The sequence below is a fragment of the Vombatus ursinus genome, unplaced genomic scaffold, assembly GCF_900497805.2.
Source record: "Vombatus ursinus unplaced genomic scaffold, bare-nosed wombat genome assembly UNPS02015030.1, whole genome shotgun sequence".
In the NCBI taxonomy this organism is placed as follows: domain Eukaryota; kingdom Metazoa; phylum Chordata; class Mammalia; order Diprotodontia; family Vombatidae; genus Vombatus; species Vombatus ursinus.
This window is the reverse complement of record NW_020954808.1, coordinates 3842848-3853569: the sequence shown is the minus strand read 5'-3', so window position 1 is coordinate 3853569 and position 10722 is coordinate 3842848. Positions and strand designations below refer to the sequence as shown.

At 54.7% G+C, this 10722-nt stretch overlaps 2 protein-coding genes across 2 annotated transcripts in view; one reads left to right on the top strand and one right to left on the bottom strand.

The window, feature by feature from the left end:
* The first annotated feature begins 238 nt into the window (after positions 1-238).
* LOC114030996 (transmembrane protein 160-like) lies at positions 239-4348 on the top strand. Its single transcript, XM_027845978.1, has 3 exons — positions 239-455; positions 3220-3312; positions 4008-4348. The coding sequence occupies exons 1-3, from the start codon at positions 239-241 to the stop codon at positions 4295-4297; spliced, it is 600 nt and encodes a 199-aa protein (XP_027701779.1). The 3' UTR covers positions 4298-4348.
* Positions 4349-4414: 66 nt separating this feature from the next.
* Positions 4415-10722, bottom strand: part of LOC114030994 (neuronal PAS domain-containing protein 1-like) — a 17683-nt gene continuing 11375 nt past the window's right edge. The window contains exons 7-12 of the mRNA XM_027845977.1: positions 10566-10687; positions 9459-9640; positions 7688-7794; positions 6935-7082; positions 6473-6567; positions 4415-5769 (exon numbers count right to left, since the gene is read on the bottom strand). Of these exons, the coding sequence (XP_027701778.1) occupies positions 5246-5769; positions 6473-6567; positions 6935-7082; positions 7688-7794; positions 9459-9640; positions 10566-10687 (1178 nt within the window). The 3' untranslated portion in view covers positions 4415-5245. The remainder of the gene's footprint in view (positions 5770-6472; positions 6568-6934; positions 7083-7687; positions 7795-9458; positions 9641-10565; positions 10688-10722) is intronic.

Genomic DNA, 10722 nt, shown 5'->3' with positions numbered 1-10722 from the left:
TCTGGCGCTTGCGCGCTGTGCCCCGAGTCCCCAGGCATGCTGGGACTTGTAGTCCCCGTGCGTCTTAGGCCGGCGCTGGGGCCTGGGAGAGTGAGGAGAGCTTTCCTCTGGGTGACAGCGGGGCGGGGCCTCGGGACGGCCGGCCACTGAGCGAGGGAGAGGGGCGGGGCGCGCCGCTGACGGACGGGCCGGCGGGCCTCTAGCTATGCGGGGGCGGGGCCGGGCGGGCCGCAGAGCCATGGGAGGCGGAGGCTGCTGGTGGTGGGGTCGGGCGGCTCGCCTGGCCCGGCGCCCCTGCTTCCGGGGGGTGCTGCTGTTGGCGGCCCCGAGGCGCGGCCGGGCCGGCCGGGGCGCCTTCGGCCCCGGGCCCGGGGCCCGCGCTGCGGCCGCGCCGCCCCCCGTGTCTGAGCTGGACCGCGCGGACGCCTGGCTCCTGCGGAAGGCGCATGAGACGGGTCAGTGCGGGCTGGGGACTGCTCATGGGGAGGGGGAGGGAGAGGGAGAGGGAGAGGGAGAGGGAGAAGGGGGTCTGCATAAAGGAGGCGGTCCGGATAAGTGGGGCCCAGCGTGGCTGAAGCGGCAGAGTCACACGGAGGAGCGGGTCCCGTGCGGAATGGAGGGGAGGGCCCCGGGTCCTGCATAGAAGCGGGGGAAGATCAGCTGGCCCAACCCCCTCATTCTACAGAGGGGGAAACTGAGGCCCAGAGAGATGAAAGGGATTTGCTTTGGCGGTGGAATGAAAGAGACTTTCCAGGTCCCCTAGGTGACGAGGAAACACGCCTGGAGGGGTTGCACACAGTAGGGTGCGGCAGAACCGGGACCCGAACCCGGTCCAGTGATCCCAGCCCTGGGTTCTTACCTTCGCCCTCGGCTGGTCGTTTAGTGGAATCGAATAGACCGTAAGCGCTAAGCACTTCTCCAGGTGTTTGGGATGCAGAGATAACACATAAGCTGCTGGGAGGTGAGAGCACCCTGGACATAACCAGGCAAAGCATATAACACGGCGCATTTCCCGGCACCTACTGTGCCAGGTGGACCCTGCCAGGACCGGGCAGTGGGAGCACACGGAGATGGACAAGGCCTCAGTGCCGCCTTCAGAAGCCCACACCTGGAAGAGACCTCAGAGGCCACCCATTCCAAACGACTCAATCAACCCACATTTATTTATTTATTTTTTGCTTTTTTGGTGGGGCATTTGGGGTTAAGTGACTTGCCCAGGGTCACACAGCTAGTAAGTGTCAAGTGTCAGTGGCCATATTTGGACTTAGATCCTCCTGACTCCAAGGCTGGAGCTCTATCCACCGAGCCACCTAGCTGCCCCCTCAATCCACATTTATTAAGCGTCTCCTTTGAGCCAGGCACTGTGCTAAGTGCTGGGGGTGCAAAGGGAGGCAAGAGATGGCCCCTGCCCTCAAGGAACCTACAGTCTAGTGGGAGAATCAAGCAGGATCTGTTGGAAATAACTACCAGAAGGGAAGGACTAGAATTGGGGGGGAGGGGAGGCTTCCTGTAGAAGGAGGGATTTCAGTGGGGACTTAAAGGAAGCTGGGAAGGTTAGTGGTCAGAGCAGAGGAGGGAGCGTGTTCCAGGCAAGGGAGACAGCCAGTTTACACTTCCTTCAGAGAAGACAACAGGGACATATGAGCAAATACAAAATAAATACTAGATGTTATGTAAGCTTCTTGAGGACAGGAAGGGACTGTTTGCTTTATCCCTTGGGTTTAGTGCTGGGCCTTGTTGATTGTATGGTGGTGTGAGGGAAAGGAGGCACCCTCTGCTGAGGGAGTCATGAAAAACTGAATGTAAATTTTTTTTTTTTTAAAGCGCCTCTTCCCTTCCACTAAGACGTGACATGATTTTCCAAGGATTTTCCCAACTAAGAGCTACTGGGCCACAAATTGAAGTTAAATCAATTTACACATAAAATAGAAGTGCACATCCCATGTACATCCCCCTCCTGAAACCTTGGGCTTCAGTAAAGGGTCAGGCCTGGACTTGGAGCAGTGGATGCTGGCGCCTGCCTGGGAGTTCCATGGGGTTTCCAGATCTGTTGGCACACCAAGCTCCTTCCCCCTCTCTGATCCTCACTTTCCTCATTTGTCAAATCCAGTGGCTGGGCTATGCAGGGGTCCCAAAACTTTTAGTGTAGTTTTAAGCTAAGGTTAAGGTTAAAAATGCACTTTGGGGACAGCTAAGTGCCCCAGTGGATACAGCTCCTGCCTTGGAGTCAGGAGGTCCTGAGTTCAAATGTGACCTCAGACACTTGACTTTTACTAGCTGGGTGACCCTGGGCAAGTCACTTAACCCTGATTACCTCACCAAAAAAAAAATGCACTTTGGGGACAGCCTGTATAATCAGTTAGAGTACTTTCATCGGTGAAGACCTCTGTCCTGTGTTTCAAGGTCCCTCTGAAAAACTGTGGTGTTAAATAGAGAGCAAAGATGAAGCCTTGAAGGCCAACTGAGTGTAAGCTGTAACATTGAAAGGCATCTTAAGGACTGGCAGGAAGAGAACTGGGTTTGGTACCAGGAGACTACCCCCCAACTCCCATGACCATGATAATAATCATCATGATATGGAGCCTTCAGGTTTGTAAAGGACTTGGCCTAGCTCATCTGCTTCTTACAGCTCTTACTTATCATCCCCATTTTACAGATGGGGAAACTGAGGTTGAGAGAGGCTAAATGATCTTTGCCCAGGGTTACCGAGCTAGTAAGTGTCTGAAGGGAGTTTGAACCCAGGACTTTCCACCTCCAGCTCCAGCGTTCTAGGCTTTCCTATCTGGATGACCACTGGCTGTGAAGGTTGGGTGAGAGAATACTGAATGGCACTAAAGTCGAGTTAACTATGCCATCTACTCCAGTCTCATTCTTTCTGGGAGGAAGCTGTGGCTCCCACAGGGTCACTGGACCACACATCTAGAGCCCAAAAGGATCTCAGAGGTCATCTAGACCAACCTGGAAACTTTACAGAAGGGGAAACTGAGGTCCTGTGGAGCAGGAGTGATTGACCCAAGGTCACTGGGAGTAACCAGCATAGAGAGGATTTGAACCCAGGTCCTGTGCCTCCAGTCAGTGCCCTTTCTTGTCTAAACTCATGGCAGGCAGTGTGAGTCTCCGGCCTCCTGACCTCAGTTCTCAGACTCTGCTGGGCCAGGCCTAGCCGGGCCAGCTCCTCCGGGGGACTTATAAAGGTCGTGGTCCCTCTGTCCCTTGCAGCCTTCCTCTCTTGGTTCAGAAATGGCCTCTTGGCCTCGGGCATAGGAGTCATCTCCTTCATGCAGAGCGATATGGGCCGGGAGGCTGCTTATGGTGAGTGCTGGGGCCGGGACCCTCCGTGTGGAGCCCCTGTCTGTCCCACTCCCCCCCCCTCCCCCGAGCTGGGGGCAAAGGGCATGTAGGGGAGAGAACAGAACCTTTGGGGAGTGGGGTCCTAGTTCCCTCCGCTCTCTTCTTGGTTTTCCCTGAAGGGGGGGAGGCAGAACCCAGGGGGGGGTCTGTTTCCCTGGACCCCAGATTCTGAGCCGGACCCTGTCGACTTGACACCGTAAGCCCATGTCTCCCCTGGAGGCGGGTGCCCACCCCCTCCATTTGGATTCTGTTCCCGTCTCCTTTCTCCCCTCCCCCATCGGCTTCCTGGATTCTGTCCCCTCCCGCCCCCCACCCCTGTCCCCACCTCTTGGGATCTGTCCCAGGCCAGCCCCCAGCATTCGGTTCGGGCTCCCTCCCTGGCATCCTTTCCAGGCTAGGGTTCCCCACTGAGGTTTGTCCCGCCTGGCCCCCCCCCCCCCCCCCCCCCCCCCCCCCTCCGGGCCCGCCTTCCCCCCCCCCCCACCTCCCGAGTCCCGATCCCGTCCCCTCACCCCCGCCCTCCCCCACTGCGCCCGGGTCCCGTCCCGTGCCCCGTCCCGTGCCCCGTCCCGTGCCATCCCCTTTCCCTCCCGGGTCCTGTCTCCATCTCCCCTCCCCCGCCCCGGCCCAGCTGAGTCCCGTCTCCTCTGCCGCAGGCTTCTTCCTCCTGGGCGGCCTGTGCGTGTTCTACGGCGGAGCCTCGTACGTGGCCGGCGTGGCTTCGCTCCGGCGGCCCATGATGCTGTCGCTGGGCGGAGCGCTGGTCGGGGGCGCGGCCGTGGCCTCCGCGGGCCTGCTCTGGGCCTGCGCCGTGGGCCTCTACCTGGGCCAGCTGGAGCTGGAGGTGGAGGGGCCCGAACCCGAGCCGGGGCTGGAGCCGGACGAAGCAGATGAGGAGGAGTCACCGGCCGCCAGGGCCGGCCCGCCGCGGGGCCAGGCCAAGTGAGGGGCCGCGGGCACGGCCCGGGCACCATTAAAGGCCCCCCCCGCACTCACACCGCAGGCTCTGCGTTTTGGTTTGGGGGTGGGCTGGGGGAGGAAGGCTTGCGTCACGCCGCCCCCCCAGCTATGCCCCGAGTCTGAGCCCCAGCAGGCCTTCTGCCCACCCCCACCCCCCCAGAGCTCTGAGTACCCCAATGCTGGACAGGGGGTCCCTATGTCCCGGTCCGACCCCACAATTCCCTCTGGTGTCCCCACCCCTCCCCTTTTTACACAGGAGGAGTCTGGGAGGGCCCCAGTGGTTCAGCGACTTGGCAAGGGCACGCGGGTACTAAATGAGGGATCTGCAGCCAGGCCGTCGAGGCCTTGGTGGCCGGCTCCCTGCCTCCCCTCTGCCAGGGTGCTGCTTTCACTCCCCTCTCCGGCCTTCATTTTCTTCATCTCACAGATGACGTCTCAACTTCTGCTTTGGGAAACTTCGACCCGGACACCTGGGTCAAAGATTCGTCCATTTAGGACCCGACAGAGCCCGGGAGGTCATTTAGCCCAATCAGAACAGAAGAAACAGACCAGAGAATTCTGGGACGGATTTGCCCCAAAGTCCCAGGTTTTACGAAGCAGTTGGGAATTCGAGCCCAGGTCTCCCCACTAGCTGCTCCTTCCCCTGGAAACCCTGGCTCACAGCCTCCTCCGAACCACCCCCAGTTCAGCCGAATGGAGGCGACAAGCAGGGCAGGAAGCGAGCGCTGAGGAATGCCGTTTAATTCTCCCCCCAAGCCCAGCCCTGTCCGGGAGAGGGGAGTGGGCTCAGCCTCCAGCCGTGTCCAGCTGTGACATGGGGCCAGTGGCTACCCTTCAGGGGTCTCCTGTGCCTGACTCCTGGGGAGGGGAGCCCACGCTGGACCTTGGAGCAGCTCCATCCCACTTGTCCACAGTCCCAGCTAAGCCCCCTCACTCAGTCCCCTTTCCTGTCTGGTCCCAGGAAGGGTACACTGGGGTAGAGGGCATCAGGAAAGGTTGACCCCGGGCCGGTGAGCCTCTGGAGGTGCTGATAAACCAGCCCGGGGGTGGGGAGTGCCAGGCCCAGCTCTGCTGGCCCATATCGGATGGTGCTGGTATATAGGCCCCTAGTGGGGGCTAGGTAACCAGCATGGACCAGAGTGGGTGGAGATGGGGAATCGGGAGGTGAAGGGGGTCTGTGGAAGGGCTCCCCGGCTACGTAGGAGGCCGCGTAGCTCCACGGCCTCATGGTCTCCCGCTTCAAGCTCCCTGCCCGGATGACAGAGGTGAATTCAGGCCGGGGAACTGGGTGTCTGGACTCCCCATCATCACTGTCCTCACCACCTTCTCCGCCGGTGGTCTCTCCTTGGCTGCCGCTTCCTCTGGCTGGTTCCAGTTTGATGCGTTTGCCTCGGGCATGACGGGCCCCAGACTCAGGTTGGGAGGCTCCTTGCTCACCCTCCACCTGGGCCTTGGACTCTGAAAGAGAAAATGACCCTGTAATAGTAATCACTATTCCATGCTACATGACTGAAAAGGGTAAAAATGATTCCTCTCTTTGCACCTCAGTTTCCTCATTTGGAAAATGAAAGAATTGGGTAATAATGGTCTCCAAGGTCCCTCTGGCTCCTACATTCTGTGCTTTATGTTCTAACATTCTTCCAGCTCTGACAGTCTTAAGTCTTAAAGTGCCTCCCGGCTGACATTCCATGTTCTAAGGCCCCTTCCAGCTCTGACATGCCGTGTTCTAAGGCTCCTCCTAGCTCTGACATTCTGTGTTCTAAGGCTCCTCCCAGCTCTGACATTCTATGTTCTAAGGCCCCTTCCAGCTCTGACATGCCATGTTCTAAGAACCCTTCCAGCTGACATTCACTGTTCTAAGGGCCCTCCCACCTCTGACATTCCATATTCTATGTCCTAAGGTCCTGTTGAGCAGACACTTTCCTCTGTTTTAAGGTCACTTCCACCCTGATATTCAGTGACTTTCTGAATCTGAGACCGTCTAACCATTGAAAGTTCTGGGGATCTCAGATGCTATCTGGGGATGTCTGATGTTGGAATGAGTGGGATATAGGAATCACGCTGTGGAGAAGGGGTAGAATTTAGGGTCCTGTCCCCTCCCTGACCCTGCCTACCCTCCAGAGCTGATAGCATAGGATCTTTACAGTTACATCCCGGGTACCTTTGATGTCAGGTTCTGGATCTGACAGGTCCTCTTGGGGGGTGGTACTGGGGAGCTGGAGAGCATCCAGGGCCATGTGGCTGCTTTCCACTTGACTGTGGATAAGAGGCCAATGGTCACAATCCAGGTATCCCTGGCACTCATCCTTCCCCCTCACTTCCTGAGGTCTCAGGTGCCAGGGTCCCAGGTTCTTAGAGGGGGTTTGGGGAAAGGGGAGCCTAGTCTTCCACAGCTGACAGCCCTAACTGGGGTGACCCCCTTCAGGAACCTTTCAGGGCCCCAGGACCATTTCTCCAGCTCCCCAGGGTGGGCCCTGCACTCTAGCTCTGGGTTTGCTGCCCCACTGGAGAGAACCGGATGGTGCAATTAGTTTTGTCTTAAATAGATGGAAAGTTTCCTCCTTCCCGGTGACTGAGTCTGTCCCTGCCCTACCACCCAGACAGTGGCTCAGGCCTTCCTCACCTGAGTATGTAGCTGACCCAGACCACGTGGCGCTCGCCTGGGCTCTTGCCACTGATGGCCACCGTGGCCACGGACTGGAGCCAGATGAAGCCTCCAGCCCTCTGCAGCCATCGGTAATAGCCTGTCACCACCTGCCCTTTGTCCAGCACTGGGCCCAAGAGGGGAAGGCCAAGGCAGAGACAAGTATGGATCAAAGTGGGGATTGAGAGACAGAGGAGGGAGCAGGGAAACACACGGGGGCGGGGGGGGAGGGGGAGAGATGCAGAGCAGATCAAAGATGGAAGGGGAAAGATGGGCAGAGAAACGGGGGGCGTCAAAGCAGAGATCAGGGAGACATGGATGGGGAGAGACAGAGGTAGAGGGGGACAATCAGAAATGAGAAGAGAAAGAGATGTGGAGAGAGACAAAGAGACAACGTAAGACCGAGAAACAAGAATATAAAGGAAGATGCAAACAGATAAAGATGGAAAAGAGAGCAGCAGAGTAAGAATCAGAGAGGTAGAGACACCTCTAGAGAAAGGAATCTTAAAGATTTTCAGGGGGACAGGAAGAAGATTCCTGGCTCAACTTCTGTCCTGGCTACTTAAGGATTCCTCTGAAGGGGAATGAGGATGAACAGTACTGAAGGTGCAGTGGGCTACTGGGGTAAGACCTAAGCAGGGAATTCCCCACGGACATTGATAACTGGATGGGGGGAGCACAGTGGGCTCCGGGAGTTAGGGGTCAGTGGAGGGGTAGAGGGGGTTCACGCACAGTCCAGGTGGCTCTGGCGGATTCCAGCCGCGTCCTCCCCGTGGATATACTGGTAGCAACTTCGTCCAATCAGCTCTGAGGGGCCCACATCCATGTAGTCACTAATCCTGCCAGGGACCAAGATGGAGTGAATTAGAATGAGACATCCCCATCTCCTCTCTTCAACCCCCATCTTTCCTCCCATCTCTCTAACCCTCTTTTACTTCATCTCATCTTCCATCTCCCATCTCTATCTCTCTTTTCCTTATCCCTCAACCTTTCTCTCCATAGGCCACCTTTCCACCCTCCATCCCCCAATCTTCTCTCCATCCATCTCTTTGCCTTCATCCATCTCTCTTTCCCTGTCGTCCTATTCTCTTCTTTCCATCCTTCTTTTTCCACTTGCAGAATCATAATCTGAACATTGAAAAAGACCTCAGCAACCATCAACTCCAACCCACACCTGAAAAAAATTTCGACTCAGATGTATCTGACAAATGGCTATCCAGTCTTCACAGAGACCCCCAGTGAAGACCTCCCAAGGCATCCCATTCTTCTTTTGGTCAGCTCTAACTACTACGTTTTCCCCCATGTCAGGACTAAATTTGCTTTTTTGCACCTTGAATTCATTCCTGGATCTGCCCCTCTGGGGTCAAATCTAGGCCCTCTTCCACGATAGCTCTTCAAATATTTCAACATAACAATTATATGCCCCTTGAATCTTCTCCAGGCTATATATTTCCTGTTCTTCCAATCAGTCCTCCTATGGCATTGATTCAAGACCCTTCATCATCCTAGTTGTTCTCTTTTGGACACTCTAGCTTATTAATGTCCTTTTTAATCTGTTGCAACAAGAACTGAACATTCTGACCTTTCCATTTTTCATTTATTTCCCCTTCCCCATCTCTTTATCTTCAGTCTGTCCACCTCCATCCCCTTCAGCCCCTCATCTTCCATTCTCAATATCTCCATTCTCCAACCCCATCTCTGCATCCCCCATCCCTCCATAATCATCTCTCTATCCCCAAATAGCCATGGACCATCTTAGCCATCCATCTCTCTTCTTTCCCCACTAAAGCTCCTTCATCCATCTCCTCATCTCCAACTCCCTGTCCTTCAGATTCATCCCCATCCCTTAATTTCTTTATCTCCAACTTCCCATCTATTGCCACCTATCCATTCTTCATCTAGCTCCATGTGTTTCCTTCTTTGACTTGTTTGTCACATCTATCCCTCCTCTGTTTCTCAAATCCGTCTCTCCATCCTTCATTTCTTTTCTCCGTCTCTCCATCCCCACTTCAAGGATCTTCTATCCATTTTCTACCAATGCCCACCTCTCCATATTCCATTTTTCGTTTCCCCATTTCCTATTTCTGCCTTTGTCTTCCACCCTTCTATCCCCATTATTACCCATTTCCAAATTTACATCTTTCCATTCTTACTTCCCTACTGTCTTTATCCCTAGCCCCACTCTCATCCCCTAACTTCCCATTCCATCCCTCCATTCCACCTCCTCATGCTTATATCTCTTCCCATCTCACTACTCCTGCTTTCTACCTGCAGTAATCCATTCTTTATATTTCCTCCATTTCCCATCATTCTAACCCCATATCCCCATCTCTTCATCCTCCATGCTACTATTTATAACTTACTCTGCCCCACCTCCCTATCTTTTTTTCTTTCATTTCTCTGTCCCCATCTCCTTACCCAAATCTATTTCCCACCCATGTCTTCTAACCCCATTTCTCAGTCTCCACACCTCACCCATCCCTTCACTTCTCACTCTTCCCACCTGCTCTCACAGGAGATGATGGTCAAGGCCAGGCTGAGGCGAAAGACAAGTGTGTGGCCGTGCAGGGGGAGTTCACTGAGGGGGGCTGGGGGCAAGGTGTGCCCTAAGGCGACAAGACCCAATGCTTGGCCTCGTCGGGCTGTCAATAGCTGAGTCCTAAGCCGACCAGTCACGTGAATTACCTGTGAGAGATAATTTGGGACACACGGTTGGGTAGTGTAGGGGTGAGGCCAGGAAGGGATAGGAACACTGAACTGAAGGGAACCTTATGCTACTGTATAATACCCTTGTTTTACAACTGAAGAAGCTGAGCCAGAGAAACAAAGTGATTTTCCTGTCTCTGATTTGTAAGGGGCTGAACCTGCAATTGAAACCAGGCCTGTTGACTCCAAGTCCACGAATGTATAGCTGAACGAGGACCACAGCAGGTTGGGCAGAAGAGTGTAGCTGGGAGCATTGACCATCACTGGGCAGAGGAATTACAGATGGACAGAGGATATAGCAGCTAGATGGCAGAGTGGGTAGAGCACCAGGCCTGGAGTCAGGAAGATCTGAATTCAAGACTGGCCTCAGACACTTATTAGCTGTGTGACCCTGGGTCAGTCTAACCTCTGTTTGCCTCAGTTGCCTCATCTATAAAAATGATAGCACAGGCAACTCGGTGGTGCCTAAAGTCAGGAGGACCTGAGTTCAAATGTGACCTCAGACACTTACTAGCTATGTGACCCTGGGCAAGTCACTTCACCCTGATTGCCTCAAAAAATAATGATAGCACCTACCTCCCAGGGTGGTTGTAAGGATCAAATGAGATAATAATTGTAAAGCATTTAGCACAGTGCCTGGCACATAGTAACCACTATGCAAATGTTGATATATATATGTATGGACAGAGGGACAGTTATTTATTATAACTATATGTTTTAATTGTATAATAATACTATTATTATAGTTATTATTATATAGATGGACAGAGGAACAGACAACATCTGGGTCATGAGAAGTCCAATGGAGGCAGAGAATTGGGGAGTAAAGGACCCTGAGGAAGCATTGAGAGTCATATCAGGGAAGGAGGGAGCCAGAGTCAGCTCAAGAGAGCTCCTCACTCACCTTGTATCCCGAAGCTTTGACATGCAACCCCCGCTTGGTGAGTGTGGATTTCATTCGGATGAAGAAGGAACGTTCAAGGGAGCCAGGTTGATTTCGAGGAGCAATCACAGGGGGGGCCAGCTCTAAAGAAAGGGGTATGGGGAAGGGGTCAAGGTGC

What these genes read in the sequence shown, in the direction of transcription:
- LOC114030996 (XM_027845978.1), top strand. Translation starts at nt 239, where the DNA reads ATGGGAGGCGGAGGCTGCTGGTGGTGGGGTCGGGCGGCTCGCCTGGCC. An exon ending in GCGGAAGGCGCATGAGACGG is followed by an intron (nt 456 to 3,219) that starts GTCAGTGCGGGC and finishes TGTCCCTTGCAG; the next exon opens with CCTTCCTCTCTTGGTTCAGA. An exon ending in GGGCCGGGAGGCTGCTTATG is followed by an intron (nt 3,313 to 4,007) that starts GTGAGTGCTGGG and finishes CCTCTGCCGCAG; the next exon opens with GCTTCTTCCTCCTGGGCGGC.